Source organism: Enhydra lutris, unplaced genomic scaffold (assembly GCF_002288905.1).
Source record: "Enhydra lutris kenyoni isolate GAN:26980312 unplaced genomic scaffold, ASM228890v2 scaffoldscaffold5, whole genome shotgun sequence".
NCBI classification, from domain to species: Eukaryota; Metazoa; Chordata; class Mammalia; order Carnivora; family Mustelidae; genus Enhydra; species Enhydra lutris.
This window is the reverse complement of record NW_019154089.1, coordinates 2,512,786-2,530,327: the sequence shown is the minus strand read 5'-3', so window position 1 is coordinate 2,530,327 and position 17,542 is coordinate 2,512,786. Positions and strand designations below refer to the sequence as shown.

The window sequence follows — 17,542 nt, the reverse complement described above, 5'->3', positions numbered from 1 at the left end:
GTTTTCATCTCAGGGTTATGAATTTGAGCCCTGTGTTGGGCTCCATGCTGGTTGTGGAGTCTACTTTGGGGGAAAAAGAAAGAAAGAAAGAAAAAAAGAAAGAAAAGGAAGGAAGGAAGGAAGGAAGGAAGGAAGGAAGGAAGGAAGGGGCACCTGAGTGGCTTAGTTGGTTGAGCATCTGGCTCTTTCTTGGTTGTGGCTCAGGTCATGATCTCCCGATTGTGAGATCAGGTCCCATGTGGGGCTCCCTGCTTTAGCACATAAAAAGAAAGAATTCTTTCCAATGATGAAAGACATTACAAGAAAAACAAAACACTAAAGATTAATCTCTCATGAAATTAATCTCTCCTTGAAATTTCTTTTTTTAAAAGATTTTTATTTATTTATTTGTCAGAAAGAAAGAGAGAGCACAAGCAGGGAAAGTGGCAGGCAGAGGCAGAAGCAGGCTCCCCAGTGAGCAAGGAGCCCAAAGTGGGACTCAATCCCAGAACCCTGGGATCATGACCTGAGCCAAAGGCAGATGCTTAACTGACTGAGCCACCCAGGTGTCCCATCTCCTTGAGATTCTTTCCCTCTTCCTTTCCTTTGCTCCTCCCTCTACTTGCACTCTTTTGCTTTCTTTCTCTCTCTCAACTAAATAAAATCTTAAAAAAAAAACCCTCATAACTAACATCATACTCAATGGAGAAAAACTGGATACTTCTCCCAAAAGATCAGGTACAAGGCAAAGTGTTCTCAATAAGTTTTAAGATTGCAAATGAGTCCTGATACCAAAGAACTGGTATTCTTTGGTATTAATCTAGGAGATTAATACAGGAGGGAGAAGTATTAATCTAGGAGATTAATACAGAAGGGAGAAAAAGAGAGCCGATTCCTGCAGGAGCAGACAAGAGGAGATGCTTCCATGTGACTCAGGGGTTTTGCAAAATGTTTACATTGACCTACTGGGCCCTACATGACCTGTCCTGCTACCTACTCTCTAGCCTCAACTACCACTGTGCACCTGCTTACTTTGCTCCAGCCACCCTGGCCTTCTTGCTGTTCCATGGAACATGCCTAGCACACCCCCACTTCAGAACCATTACATTTGATCTTTCTTCTGTCTAGAAAAATTCATCCCTTCTTATTAACTGTTTGGCTCCCTCACTGCTTCAGATGTCTGCTCAAAGATCTGTGAGGTCTTCTCTAATCTATGCAACCTATCAAAAATAACTCCCCCTCTACTCCAGCCTAATCCAGGTACTCCCTATTCTCTTTATCCTGCTTTTTTACCATAGTATTTTACCATCTGTCATATTATAAATACATTTGTTTCTTTTTTTTTTTTTTAAAGATTTTATTTATTCATTTGAAACAGAGAGAGAGAGATCACAAGTAGGCAGAGAGGCAGGCATAGAGAGAGAGGAGAAAGCAGGCTCCCCGCTGAGCAGAGAGCCCGATGCAGGCCTCGATCCCAGGACCCTGAGATCATGACCTGAGCCGAAGGCAGAGGCTCAACCCACTGAGCCACCCAGGCGCCCAATACATTTGTTTCTTTATCTGTTTCCTCCTGACTAGGATGCAAGCTCTACAAGAGAACAAACTTTACTCTGTTACTGTGTTCGGTACTGTATCTCCAGCATTACCGAATGAAGGAATGATTGAATGAATGAATGAAGAGGAGGAAGTGCAGAGGGGGAGGGAGCTTCAGATAGGAGGAGGGACACTTATGCAGTATAACAAGAGGGATGGCAGTTATATGGATATGAGAGCAGATAGGATGCTGTGTTTGGTGAGAGAAGAAGGTAGTTTTCTTCTAACTGCTTATGTTTTCCCTTTGAAATAAAAGCACTTGGAACTTAACATGTCTAAACTCATCCATGATCCTATCCTTCTTTTACAGCCTGTCTGTTCTGTATCCAAAACACCTTCTGAATTCATCCATTTGTCTCTGTAGCCACAACCATAGCCTAGGCTACAATCAACCCTTCCTGAGACTACCGCAATAGCTTCCTATCCTACTCTTACCTGCTTCCAACATCCTCCCTCCTTCAAACTCTTAATCCTTCCTACTCTTCTTTATCCAGCAACAAGAGTGGTCTTCATAAAACAAACTTATTATTCCTCTACTGAATATCCTCTAATGGCTTCCCAATGCACTTAGAATAAGATCCACACACTCACCATAGCCCTAAGGCCCTGCATGATCTGTCTCCTGCTTACCTCTTCTGTCCCACCTCAGGCAACTCTCCCCGTCCCTCACAATGGCTTCTCAGTACCTTGTACACACCAAGATCTACTCAAACTTGGGACCTTTGCACCTACAATATTCCCTCCTCATGGAATGCTCTGGCTCTAGTCATGTCGTGTATGGTTCATGCACAACTAGAGTGACCAGCTCACCCAAATTTGTCTGGGACTTTCCCAGTTTAAGCACTGAAAGGCCCAGGTCATAGGAACCTCCTCAATGGCAGGCAAACTGGGACAGTTTATCAACCTGTTCTCAACTAAATCTCTCTTTCTCAAGGAGGCCTTTCTTATTTATTTCCATTTATGTATTTATTTTTAAAGATTTTATTTGTCAGCGAGAGAGCGCACAAGCAGGGGGAGCAGCAGGCAGTACAAGCAGAGGGAGAAGCAGGCTCCCCACTGAGCAAGGAGCCCAATGTGGGACTCAATCCAAGACCCTGGGATCATGACCTGAGCCAAAGGCAGACACTTAACCAACTGAGCCACCTAGGTGTCCCTATTTATTCCCATATAAAGGTCTCCTTCTATTAATGTTTATCTCAGTCCCCTTTTTGTTTCCTTCATTACACTTGGACAATTTGCAATGATTAAGTTATCTTGCCTCTTTTGGCAGTCATTTGCAATTTGGCTAAAGTTGGACATTTAGTAATATCTCAAATTTAATGGGGAGGCAGCCCTGCCTCCTGATAAGGAGGCCAAAGGGGGACAAATAATCCTTTTTCCATTCTCTTATAATCAACCAGATATTCCTGACTGGATTTTGAAGATCGAAGAATAACACAAAAGCACAGGGTTGGCTGAGTCTTTTTTATGGCTGCAGCACCACAGTGGAGAGTATAGAAGGTGGCAGCAAATGGTCCTCAGCAGTACGGTCCAGCAGCAGGTTGGATGAACTTCTGGGGCAGGGAGCCGGCAATGGTAACACTGAGTATCCAGCCAGTAGGTGGTGACATCCCAAGCACAAAGACCCCACAGCAGCACTTGACCTTACCTTGTTTTCCAACCTTCCTGGTAATTCTGGGTTCTTCAATACCCTCCATAAAATCCCTTTTCTGCCTGAGGTAACTAGAAATCATTTTCTTTTATTTGCTACCAAGAACCTAACTAGAACATCTATTAACCTGTATACACTTCTGTTGTTGATGTCTCCTTGACAAGAATATGAACTCCAAGAAGGCATAAACCTAGTCTGTATTGTTCACCATTGTGTTACTGCTGCTAATCACAGGGCCTGACACTTAACACGCACTCAGTAAATATTTTTTAAATGAATACATCAGAAATCACTAAGGTTATACAAATCTCCTTGCTTTCTCAGGTATCTATTTCCATTTAGCATCAAAGAGATAAACCCATAACAAAAATCCCTAATTTTTTTGTATTCTAAAATCTACTGCTCTGCATATTTCTCTATAGTGTACCCTCAACTGAAAGTAATGCTGTAAGAGTCACAATGCATTAAAATGTGCAAATAAGGGGACTTAATATTTTTAAAATACACACACACAAAAAAAACCCCTCAAAAAATACCTCAGAGCCGGAAGCTATTCTTCTATATAAACAAACAAAATTTCTAGATTATTTGCTGGGGTCAGTCTATTTTAAACCTACCTTTCTATACTGTCTGTATTATACAACTCAGAATGATGTTTCTAAGATGATGAAAAAATCTTCATCAAGGAAAGATTCAATCATGTCCTCTGTACTGTACTTATTGTTTCATAGAAGAGATTAAACACATTAGGTAAATTTTCAACAAGAAAACTGAAAACAGAAAATTTTCCTTTTATCAACATTAAATTTAATTACTAGCTAATACTAGTTGAGACTTAACTGTATCAGCTACATTTTGGAAATATGAAGACTAACATATATTTGTAAGAGCACAACTAAATGTTCACCTTACATCGCTTTTTCCCCCCCTCAGAAGGCCTAGCAATCTTTCCCCATGCTAACTATCCCTAAACTTGTTTTTCCACAGATCTACCCTCCATCATCAGTGAGTCCTCAAAAAGGTTTGTTTCAGGAAGGTCACTGTCAATTCTCCCAATATCCATCTTATCTCTTTCAGATTATACCTTGGTTCTGTTGTTTTCCCACAAACTGCTGACATTAAAACAAAACAGGATTTAATACTGTGTTATATAGCAGGGTACATCGAAATCACTTGGAGGGACTGTTAAAACAGACTGCTGGGCCCCACCCTCAGTTTCTGATTCAGAAGGTTGGGTTGGGGAGCAGTCATTTGCACTGCTGAGAAATTCCTACCTGATAATGATGGTGCTGCTCCAGGGACATACTTTTTAGAGGGTTCTAGATCTGACCTGCCATTATAGTAATACTAATGACACATGGTAATCTGCATTGGTTAAAACTCAAAAAAATTAAAACTTCAGTTTCTCAGTAGCACAAGCCACATTTTAAATGCTTCAAATCCACGTAGTAGTTACTGTATTGGAGAGATATAAAGCATTTCCATCATCTCAGAAAGTTTTACAGAACAGCAGTGTTCTAGATAATTGATCCACCACCCTTCCTAACACTTCAATCCATTCAAACTCTGGGTATTCAACCTTATGAAACCTATGCAAAAAGCAAACATCGGGATGCCTGGGTGGCTCAGTCAGTTAAGCATCTGACTCTTGATTTTAGCTCAGGTCATGGTAATGATCTTGCGGTCCTGGGACTGAGCCCTGTGTCAGGTTCTGAGCTCAGTGCAGAGTCTGCTTGGAATTCTCTCTCCCTCTGCCCCTCCCATGCTTGTTCCCTCTTTCTCTTTCTCTCAAATAAATAAATAAATAGATAGATAAACAAATAAAAGCAAATGTCACTATTACATATTCCTGGGACAATTTTTACCTCCCAGGCATATTCAGAAAATGACACCCTGATACTGGTAAAAACACCAGCTCGGGAGTCAGGCAGATCTCTCAGCTTAAATCCAGACTCTACCAATGGCTAACTTTGTGACCTTGGGTAAGAGCCTTTATTCCATGGTCTGATATTCTCCTCCTAAAACATGATAATATTAAAGAAAAAACAAAAGGGAGAGAAGAAAAAAAATAAAGGGGCATCATACTCCTATTTCAGAATTGACATGAAAATTAAAAGCAATGATGAATATAAACAGCTCAGCACACAGTGCCCAGTATGAACAGTCAATAAATGGAACCTACTCTTATTACCTGCCTCTCATTTTTCTTTTCCATTCTTGTCTCCCAAGACACTACTCAAAACACTAAAATCCAGACTACTTATTTCCCCACATGCATACCACATTCTAAAAACTGAAAACCCCTCAGAGAGGGACTTCACAACTTCTTAAATACTTGCACCAAGCTTCTCCTGCACTCCACATTACCTTCTCAGTAAGCAGGGACAAAACAAAACAAAAACAACAACAAAAAAAAACCCTGCAACCCTTCACTTCCTCTACCACCAAGAATTCAAACTTGTCACATCCTCAAACTAACTAAAATTTCTGCTAGCTCTCAAAGTTTCTAAACCAGAGGCTTCTTCTTCCTTGGCAACTTTCAACCACAATGTTGTTCTTACCTTACTGAGTCTACCCAGTGAGACATTTGGCTCCTTATCCAGGCTTTGTTTGATTCATCATCATCTACTTCTCTGCTACTTTTTGTTGTTGTTGTTGTTGTTAGAGAGAGAGAGAGCACAAGCAGGAGGAGCAGCAGGCAGAGGGAGAAGCAGGCTCCCTACTGAACAAGAAGCCCAATGTAGGACTCAATCCCAGGACCCTGGGATCACAACCTGAGCCGAAGGCAGACGTTTCACCAACTGAGTTACCCAGGTGTCCCATTCTGTGCTACTTTCACAATCACTTATGCTAACTCAACCCCATTTGACGTTTTCATCTGCCAGTGGAAACCTCTAACATTCAATCATCCCTGGAGCTCCAAAGTCTCCAATCTTGCTTCTAGGCAACAGCACACTATGCCATGCAGGTCTATCACATTAAACCTTACAAATGTCACTTTATTAGCTTTTTAATAATTCCTCTCTGAGGTTTCCAAAAGTTGATTATGACTTTCTCCAAATTCTTCAAGACTGTCACCTAACACTCTTCCTCTGAGTCACAGATTACTGCAACTTTCACTTTGCTAAGGACATCAAGGCCATCAAGCATCCCTTCTCTACCAGTCTTTATAACTCCATGCATTTTGGACCTTATACTACAGAAATTAAGCACTTTTACTACACTACATTATAATAATTAAACATTAGTAATTGGCAAGTATTGTTCTAAATGAAATAGTTATCAAAGCCTTTTCTTTTTTGTAGATTAAGGAAGTGAAGTATATGGGATGCCTGCATGGCTCAGTTGGTTAAGCATCTGTCTTCAGTTCAGGTCATGATCCCAGGGTCCTGGGATTGAGTCCCGCATTGGGCTCCTTGCTCACTGGGGAGCCTGCTTCTCCCCCTGCCTGCCACTCCCCCTGCTTGTGTGCACTCTCTCTCTCTGGCAAATAAATAAATAAATTTTTTTTGTTTTTAAAGATTTTATTTAATTATTTCACAGAGAGAAACAGCAAGAGAGGGAAAACAAAAAGGGGGAGTGCTCAATGTCCAAAAGAGAACATATTTTACTCTCTTTGAATTCCTCCTTCTTTTCAAATTCATTGTAGTGTCAGCACTGCTCTAGTTACTCAAAGTTAAAAGCAGCACCCTACTAAACTTCTAGGTCTTTCCTTTTTTTTTTTTTTAATTAAAGATTTTATTTATTTATTTGACAGACAGAGATCACAAGTAGGCTGAGAGACAGGCAGAGAGAGAAAGAGAGAGAAAGAGAGAGAGAGAGGAGGAAGCAGGCTCCCCACGGAGCAGAGAGCCTGATGTGGGGCTCGATCCCAGGACCCTGGGATCATGACCTGAGCTGAAGGCAGAGGTTTTAAGCCACTGAGCCACCCAGGCGCCCTCTAGGTCCTTTTTCATACCACTGTCATCCATAGCACTTTTGAGAATCTTGTCATTATCTCTGGTATTAGTTTGCTTACTTACTTACTTACTTAGTCTATCTTTTAGACTAGAATAAATATATATATGAGCTCCATGGAAGTTAGGAATCTTGATCATCTTAATCACAACTCTGTCCTCAGTTCTGATATAGCACCTAACTCATATCACTCTCATAATAAATATTTACCGAATGTTGTTACAGCTTACATTTGTTTTTATTAACAATAAAGTATTATAAAATGTTTAACACTTAATCATATTCACAACAATCCTACTGAGGAAATATTTCTCATTATTATGTTCTCTGTTTTATAAATGAGAAACTGGGGCGCCTGTGTGGCTCGGTTGTTAAGTGTCTGCCTTCGGCTCAGGTCATGATCCCAGGGTCCTGGGATCGAGCCCCACATCAGGCTCTCTGCTCAGCAGGAAGCCTGCTTCTCCCTCTCTTGCCTCTCCTGCTTGTATTCCCTCTCTCACTGTCTCTCTCTGTCAAACAAATAAATGAAATCTTTAAAAAGAAAAAAATGAGAAACTGAGCTTTATACTGGTTAAGTGCCTTTCTCATGCTCATAACACTAAATAAGAGAATGAGGACTAGAATCCAAGAGCTCAACTATATGACATTTGCCTATTTAATCAATAAATTTAAAAAACACACTCATACACATATTTGCTTCACAGAAAGGAAGTTGATTTAGAAAAGCCAAATACCTCAGAATCTACCTTTGGCATATCCATACATGGCCAATAAGCCACAGGTTTCAGGTATGCCTCCCAGTGACACAGGGAGGATATACTGTAAAATAGCTAAAAATCATGCTAGGTATGTTCCATCCATTACTGTTCTTCTGGAGGCATCACTTATACCGAATTACTTTGAGGGTGATGTATTCAAACTACTAACTGGAACCTTCTCACCCAGCAGTAATAAGAATCGCACAGTTGGGGACACCTGGAATGCTCAGTAGTTGAGCATCTGCTTCGGCTCAGATCATGATCCCAGGGTCCTGGGATTGAGCACATCAGGCATCCTGCTCAGCAGGAAGCCTGCTTCTCCATCTCCCACTCCCCGTGCTTGTATTCTCTCTCTTGCTATTTCTTGTTGCCAAATAATAAATAAATAAATAAACAAATGCCTAAAAATAAATAAATAAATGAATAAAATAAAAGCCTTAAAAAAAAGAGAAAAGAATCCCACGGTTACCAATACCCTGTATTATTCAGGTAGCCCTTAGAGTAGAGAGACCATGTCTTCTTGATTTCTGTAGACCTAGTACAGTGGCTAAAACCCAGGAGATGCCCAATATTGTTTATTCAAGAATGAAGGAATAGGGAAAATACAAAGCTATTAGACAGTACCTTACCTTGGCCTCTTCTTGATCTTCCAGAGAAAACTCCATCAATTCATCGGAAGTCTCCTCTGCCTGATCTCCTAGTTCTGGATTTTTATCCAATTTTGGAAATGTAGTAATGGGACTGCCCAGATATTTCATTTCACTTTCCAAAAAGTTTCCATTGTCCTGCCAATTATATGGACAATATTAAAAACTCTTCAGGACCCCTTACATTACACCATATATAAAAATTAATTCAAAATGAATCAAAGACCCAAATGTAAAAGCTAAAACTATAAAACTCTTAGAAGAAAACAGTTGGAAAAGTTCATAACACTGGATTTGGCAATGATCTCATTAACATGACACTAGAGCATGGGCCAACAGAAGAAAAAAAAATGAACAAATTGAACTTAATAAAATTAAAAATTTCTGTGCATCAAAAAATACCACGAAGAAAGTAAAAAGGCAATGTACAAAAATGGGAGAAAATATTGGCAAACCATATATCTGATAAGGGATTAATATCCAGAATATATAAAAAACTCATACAGTGCAACACACAAAAAAACAAAGATTTTTAAAAAGGTGCAGCTGAGGAGTGCCTGGGTGGCTCAATCGGTTAACTGGCTGCTTTCAACTCAGGTCATGATCCCAGAGTTCTTAGATTGAGCCCACATGGGGCTCCCTGCTCAGTGGAGAGCCTGCTTCTCCCTCTCCCTCTGCCTGTCACTCTGCCTACTCGTGCTTTCTCTCTAATAAATAAAAATCTTAAAATAAAAAAATATGCCACTGATATGGATAAACAGTATTGTGGTTCCCCCTCAAATACAGAATTATCTTATAATCCACAAATTCCATTTCTAGGTATATACCCCAGAGATCTGAAAGCAAGGATTTGAACAGATATTTGTATTCCAGTATCATGGTAGCACTATTTGCAATGGAAGAAGGTAGAAACAACCCAATGTCCATCAACAAATTAATAGATAAACAGAATGTTATACCACTAATTGTACAAAAGTCAAATTCACAGAGACAGAAAATAGATTAGAGGTTACCAGGAGCTGGAAGGAGGAAGGAAGGAATGGGGAGTTATTTTTTTTTTTTTAAGATTTTATTTATTTATTTGACAGAGAGAAATCACAAGTAGGCAGAGAGGCAGGCAGAGAGAGAGGAGGAAGCAGGCTCCCTGCTGAGCAGAAAGCCCGACATGGGGCTTGAACCCAGGACCTGGGATCATGACCTGAGCTGAAGGCAGAGGCTTAACCCACTGAGCCACCCAGGCGCCCCGGGGAGTTATTTTTTAATGGGTAGCGAGTTTCTGTTCTAAATGATGAAAAAAATCTGGAAATGAATAGTGGTGATGGTTGCACAACATTGTAAATATATTTAATGCCATTGGATTATACACTTAAAAATGGTTAAAATGGCAAATTTTATGTTATGTGTATTTTATCCCATTAAAAGATACACACGCACACAGACACACACACAACCCCCCCAGAGGAGACTTAATCAGTAATTTACCATGCTCTAAGTCTTCCCTTTCTCCAAGAAATCAAAAACCTGAAACATGGTCAATATAATCTACTTATGATGGGCTACGTTAAAATGACTTTTTCCTAGGATTGAGATTAGACCCTAAATCCCTGGAGTATCTTGAATCCACTGTCTATTAAAAGAAACTGAGTGCCTGGGCACCTTAAGACTCCAGTAGCTAAATGGACAAAGGGCACAGTCATTTACTAGGTAAAATGTACATGGCTAATATTCACATGAAATCACTACTAATTGTTTTTAACATAAAATAAAATATTTATCAATCTAATTAGCAGTTAAAAAATAATAAATCATTTATCCAAAGACCTATAAATTGTTAATGAATATTTATTTTCCTACAACATTTTTGGAAAGAAATCTGACTATATATATCAAAAATCTTAAAAATATACTCTTTAGGGGTGCCTGGGTGGCTCAGTTTTTAACTATCTGCCTCGGCTCAGGTCATGATCCCAGAGTCCTGGGATCAAGCCCTGCATCAAACTCCCTACTCAGTGGGAAGCCTGCTTCTCCCTCTCCCACTCCCCTCTACTTGTGTTCCCTCTCTCACTGTCTCTCTCTCTCTCTGTCAAATAAATAAATAAAATATTAAAATATATTTATATATACTCTTGGGACGCCTGGGTGGCTCAGTTGGTTAAGCAGCTGCCTTTGGCTCAGGTCATGATCCCGGCGTCCTGGGATCGAGTCCCACATCGGGCTCCTTGCTTGGCGGGGAGCCTGCTTCTCCCTCTGCCTCTGCCTGCCATTCTGTCTGCCTGTGCTCACTCTCTCTCCCTCTCTCTCTGACAAATAAATAAAATCTTTAAAAAAAAAAAAAAAAAAAAAATATATATATATATATATATATATATATATATATTTATATATACTCTTTAACCTCATAATTATAATTCTTGGTACTAATCCTAAAGAAAATATTTTGAAATACAGGTAAAGATTGATGTTCAAGAATTACATTATAGCATTATTTGTAAAAGCAACATTTGGATACGACTGTGTCCAAAAATAGGGAATTTTGTAAATTATGGTTCATTTGTTAGAGTAAAAACATCTATTAAAAAATAATGTTTACTAGGAGTTTCAATATTAAGTTTAAAAAAGTGGGATATAAAATTATATATATGGGGGTGCCTGGGTGGCTCAGTGGGTTAAAGCCTCTGCCTTCGACTCAGGTCATGATCCTGGGATGGAGCCCCGAATCGGGCTCTCTGCTCAGCAGGGAGCCTGCTTCCTTCTCTCTCTCTCTGCCTGCCTCTCTGCCTACTTGTGATCTCTGTCAAATAAATAAATAAAATATTAAAATTATATATATGTAATATGACTTCAACTTTGTAAAACTATACATAGTTAAAAGACTGTAAAGAAATAAGGTAAAATGTTAATAACAGATTTCCCTTTATGAGATAGCTATTTTCTTTTTTATATTCTTGTATTTTAAAACCATTTTCACGGGGCGCCTGGGTGGCTCAGTGGGTTAAGCCTCTGCCTTCGGCTCAGGTCATGATCTTAGGGTCCTGGGATCGAGCCCCGCATCAGGCTCTCTGCTCAGCAGTGAGCCTGCTTCCCCCTCTCTCTGCCTGCCTCTCTGCCTACTTGTGATCTCTCTCTCTCTCTCTCTTTCTGTCAAATAAATAAATAAATAATAATTTTTAAAAAAAACCATTTTCACAATGGGCCCATTGTACTTCTAAAAATTAGGGTAGGGGGAAAAATTAGGGTAGGGGAAGACAAATAAAGAATAAAACAGAAAAATTTTAAATGCCCAAGAAATTTTTTCCCTCCTTAAATTGAAACAAATAAAAAGATCAGGGGATGAGTCTCCTCCTTTTCCTGGAGCTACTTCTCCAACCCCTTTTCTCACCCAAGCCAGCTTAAAAAAATTCAAAGTGCTGTAAATGCAGATCTGCCACCCTATATTCCACAATGCCTCAGCAGACCCTTGATGAGGATGTTCAGTGACTCACCAGTAGAGAAAGGGGAGACATGTAAGGCCCCCCTTGTCTAGTTTGAAACTTCAGGCTCCTGAGTGGCCACCACTCTGAGGACTTCAAAGTGTTGTTCTCCTGCATAAGAAAAACTACATGGGTTGGAGGAAGACAAGTGTCAGCAAGCCCTGCCAAACACATTTCATCAGATGAAGCCATGAATAACCCTCACAAAACACATTAAGTGTAATCAAGGTTGATCCTATATCCTGATGATACAAATTATGGTTTGAATTTGACGTATGATATGTAGCTTTGCTTTGGAGGATACTAACTTTATAATCACAAGCCAAAGGATAGGAGGAAGAGGGGAGTCCAACTGGGGAGGGGATGGTGAGATTTTTAAAAAGTGATCAGGAGAGTATCAAACAAGAAAAAGCTGATTAGAACAGCCAAAAACATGGATATAACTTAGTCAATGTGAGAAAAGAACAGCAGCTATCTTTTATAAATACTGACCTGGGGGAAAGGATAGGAGGCAGGAAATAGAAAAACATGGCTAGAAAAGAGAATTAGTTGAAGGGATTATTTAGACAATTATCTTAGTGATTAGGTGGCTCTGTGGAGCCCACTTCAATTTAGAACTGATGGAGGGGGACAGCTGGGTGACTCAGTCCATAAGCATCTGACTCTTGGTTTCAGCTCAGGTCAGGATCTCAAAGTCATGAGATCAAGCCCTGCCTCATGCTCTCCATTCAGCAAGGAGTCTGCTTGGGGATTCTCTCCCTTTCCCTCTGCCTCCCACCCCCCCACCCCCCACCCCCGCTCTCATTCTCCTTCTCTCTCTAAAATAAACACTTAAAAACCAAACCAAGCCAAACCAAAAGAACTGATGGAGGGCCTGAGGCTCCAAAAAAGGCCCATGGCTTTCTCAGAATCCAGACTAAAGAAGATGGACTAAGGGAGAAATTAGAAATAAAGTAGACGCATATATGAAGCCATACAAAGAGTATGTTAACAACTTATATACATTACCTTTATCCATTAAAAAAAAAAAGTTCTAAATTCCCAAACTACAGTAACAGATTTTTTTTGTCCTTAAATTAATCAACTGAACATGGGTAAAAATGACGACTTGCTGTGGAAGACTCAGAGCTATATTTCTATTCTATGGTCAAAACTTAAAGAGAAAAAACAAACCATAAAGAGTTTTTTTTTTTTTTTTAAAGATTTTATTTATTTATTTGACAGAGAGAGATCACAAGTAGAGAGGCAGGCAGAGAGAGAGGGGGAAGCAGGCTCCCCACTGAGCAGAGAGAACCCGATGCGGGGCTCGATCCCAGGACCCTGAGACCATGACCTGAGCTGAAGGCAGAGGCTTTAACCCACTGAGCCACCCAGGAGCCCCCAAACCATAAAGAGTTTTTTGCCTGGGGCATCTGGGTGGCTCAGTTGGTTAACCCTCTGCCTTTGGCTCAGGTCATTATCTCAAGAGTACTGGGATGGACCCCCACTAGGGCAATGGGCTCTGTGCTCAGCAGGGAGTCTGCTCTCCCTCCCCCCCTCTGCCCTTCCCCCCTTGCTCATTCCCTCTCTCTCTCTCATGGTCTCTCTCAAATAAATAAATAAAAATTTAAAAGAAAAAAATATTAAAAAAAAGAATTTTTTGCTTGTAGTGATGCAGTTTGCTGGTCTGCACAATGAGGCATAAGGGTTCTAAGTCTCTTAATAATACTGGTGAGTTGCTCCCCTCATAGGAAGAAAATTGCTACTGTATCTAGGTTTACCACTCACATTTTCTTTATTTGTGGATGAGCTACATATTGCATCTTTCTTCCTGTTGCCATGGTCCAAAGCACTTGGAGTGCTACAATGCAGCTGTGCCTACAAGAGAATGTTTTCTGAGAAAATCCAGCATCCTTGGGCCACAGGTGAGCTGGAAAGTCTCTGTCTCCCACCTGAGAAACAAACCCAAACCCAAGAAAGAGACGCTACTCACTGGGCCGCATTTTGTAAGGTGCTGATGATGATTCCTGCAGACCAAAAAAAACCTGACGGTCAGTTAACCCCAAATACTGTTTTGTTATTTGTCAGTGGCTTGGGGCATTCCAACTTTTCCTTTCTTCCATGGTAGAAGCCCTATACCTAGTTGATGTGTCACTTTCAGTAATAATATGTAGGGTGCTATCTGGCAAATATGAAGATGTTGAGTGACATCCTGGGGATAAGGCCCTTATTTCATGTGCATAACCATATATATATATATATATACATCAAAGATGATGAGTTTTTCTTACATCTTACATACACACAATTGACTAATTCTCCAGCTTTGGCTATTTGGAGCTAATATTTATTTTTTAAGAATTACTATCCTTCCTGCCAGGATTTTATCTAGTCTACATGGTTTAGGACATTTTAGGCAAATCAAAGAAACTACAAGAAATCTAAAGTGAAATTTTCACATGTATTATTAAAAATAATCATGGGGGGCACCTGACGGGCTTAGTCACTGGAGCATTGACTCTTGATCTCAGGGTTGTGAGTTTAAGCCCCATATTGGGGGTAGAGATGACTTAAAAATAAAATCTTAGGGGCACCTGGGTGGCTTAGTGGGTTAGAGCCTCTGCCTTTGGCTCAGGTCATGATCCCAGGGTCTTGGGATCGAGCCCCACATCCGGCTCTCTGCTCAGCAGGGAGCCTGCTTCCTCCTCTCTCTCTCTCTGCCTGCCTCTCCGCCTAGTTGTGATCTCTGTCAAATAAATAAATAAATAAAATTTTTAAAAAAAATCTTAGGGCGTCTAGGTGGCTCAGTTGGTTAAGCAACTCCCTTCGGCTCAGGTCATGATCCCAGAGTCCAGGGATCAAGTCCCACATTGGGCTCCCTGCTCCACGGGGAGTCTGTTTCTTCCACCGACCTTCTCCCCTCTCATGTTTTCTCTCACTCTCTCTCTCTCTCTCAAATGGATAAATAAAATCTTTAAAATAAAATAAAATCTTTTTTAAAGTATTTTATTTATTTATTTATTTGACAGAGAGAGAGAGATCACAAGTAGGCAGAGAGGCAGGCAGAGAGAAAGAGGGGGAAGCAGGCTCCCTGCTGAGCAGAGAGCTCGATGTGGGGCTGGATCTCAGGAACCTGAGATCATGACCTGAGCCAAAGGCAGAGGCTTAACCCTCTGAGCCACCCAGGTGCCCCTAAAATAAAATCTTTTTTGTTTGTTTGTTTGTTTGTTTATTAATTTGACAGACAGAGATCACAAGTAGGCAGAGAGGCAGGAAGCGAGAGAGAGGGGGGTGGGAAGCAGGCTCCCTGCTGAGCAGAGAGCCCGATGCGGGGCTCGATCCCAGGACCCTGGGATCATGACCTGAGCCGAAGGCAGAGGCTTAACCCACTGAGCCACCCAGGCGCCCCTAAAATAAAATCTTTTAAAAAACAAATAATTCAATAAAAATTTCAAAAGTCATATGCTTTCACTAGTGCACCACAGTGGCACCTAATTCACCTAAATATCAAAGAACAAAGTTCTAAGAAGATTTAAACAGTCAAATGGAAACCTAAGAAGTTAAGAAGTTGAATTAAAATTACTTTTCAGGGCACCTGCGTGGCTCAGTTGGTTGAGCGACTGCCTTTGGCTCAGGTCATGATCCCGGACTTCCAAGATCTCATCCCGCATGGGGCTCCCAGCTCCTTGGGGAGTCCGCTTCTCCCTCTGACCTTCTCCTCTCTCATGCTCTCTCTCATTCATTCTCTCTCAAATAGATAAATAAAATCTTTTAAAAAAATAAATAAATAGGGGCGCCTGGGTGGCTCAGTGGGTTGAAGCTTCTGCCTTCGGCTCGGGTCATGATCTTGGGGTCCTGGAATCGAGCCCTGCATCCGGCTCTCTGCTCAGCGGAGAGCCTGCTTCCCCCTCTCTCTCTGCCTGCTTCTCTGCCTACTTGTGATCCCTCTTTCTGTCAAATAAATAAATAAAATCTTTAATAAATAAATAAATAAATAAATAATAAATAAATAAAATAAAATAAAATTACTTTTCATTCCTTGAGGATTTCCCCAGTTGAACATGTTAGATCTCCAGCAAAGAATCACCATGAATAATAACAATAAACATTATAAAATGTTTGGCATGTGCTAAATTTCATCCTTACAGGACCAGTTATGGGAAGTATTAGTATTATTTCCACTGTTATTTATTACAAATGAAGAAACTGAGGTCCAGGGAAGTTCAGAAACTTTTCAGAGTCACAGCTGGTGAAAGAGTAAACCACTGGAATCTAGATGCTCTAACATAGCCCTACTCACATGCAGGTAACAGCTGATGCCTAAACGTAATATATCATTTTCTTTCATTTTTTAAATATAACACAAACTGTTTGTAATGGTTAAAATGAACTATTTAGATCTGGGAAACTTAAAAAAAACTTTCAAAGGAAGGATCTGGGCTTTCAAGCCCACTTACACCCAAAGCAAAAGGTTCTATATTTTATAGAGTCTGCATAGGATAAAATCTCTGTGCCACTGCTGAAAAGGTTTTAGCATGGGGTTCATTTAGCAAAAGAACTTACATCCCAGTTAAATGTATTTCCTGAGGTCCTTTAGAATCCAAGTGACCTGTAATCAGATGTGAAGAGTTATTCTTGTCCATGCATTCTGTCTTTCCTTCTAGTTTTCTTCATTTCTTAATTTCAAAAGCTGATGTTTTGAAAACAAAGGCTCTTGATAAGTACTAAGTATACGGTACAAGTTTCAAGTTCATGAAAACTTAAGAATTTATGTGTGTCACAAAGAAAAAACACTGCGAAAACAGGGCCCTACCCTAAACAACAGATTTTTTTCCTCATGAGTAGAAAATGATGCTTATCACTCAGGAAATCTGAAAGTAGAACAAATACTAAAATGGTTGACTAGTTACTCCTTTTGGACTCAGACTCTACAAAAACAAAAGAATTAGTTAACAAATATTTGTTTGTTTCTTTGCCTTTCCTGAGATTAGAGTAGAGCATAAGACGTCTCGTTTTAATTAATACTTTCATTCCTACCATCAGTTAGTCAACAAAATATTCCTTTCTGTCTAAATTTTTCAAATGCGAAGTGACTCTTATTAATGATATTATATTTCTCTTCTTGGCTTATCATTCTCAAAAATCCACTAAGTACTCACAGAATTCTAACTTCAAAGATCTCTACCTACTTTTACCACCTTCTATCTCTATCCAACTACACTGTCCTCTCCATTAAAAGCTGTTCTTTCCCTTGAGGTCTTTACCTCCTTTCTCCTTACCAGTTTCATCAAGGTCTGCAGAAGTGGTAAGTTGATTGGCAGACATCTCTCCACCACCACTAAGATTCGAAAGATCAAGGCAACATTTCGGGGTACCTCTATTGAGACACAATAGTACATCAAGATTCCTATTTGGCTGTAGTATCCTTAAAAGGCAAAGATCACATTATCCTCTTCATCTGAAACACCCCTCAATAGTCATTCACACCATCTGAACAGTGTCCAAATA

At 40.1% G+C, this 17,542-nt stretch overlaps 1 protein-coding gene across 1 annotated transcript in view; it reads right to left on the bottom strand.

Annotated features, from left to right (window-relative positions):
- LOC111140977 overlaps positions 1-17,542 on the bottom strand; it is a 56,576-nt gene that overhangs the window by 37,384 nt on the left and 1,650 nt on the right. Inside the window, exons 3-8 of the mRNA XM_022493263.1 lie at positions 17,314-17,411; positions 16,598-16,643; positions 14,028-14,061; positions 13,823-13,912; positions 12,068-12,166; positions 8,568-8,723 (exon numbers count right to left, since the gene is read on the bottom strand). Coding sequence (XP_022348971.1) covers positions 8,568-8,723; positions 12,068-12,166; positions 13,823-13,912; positions 14,028-14,061; positions 16,598-16,643; positions 17,314-17,411 — 523 coding nt within the window. The remainder of the gene's footprint in view (positions 1-8,567; positions 8,724-12,067; positions 12,167-13,822; positions 13,913-14,027; positions 14,062-16,597; positions 16,644-17,313; positions 17,412-17,542) is intronic.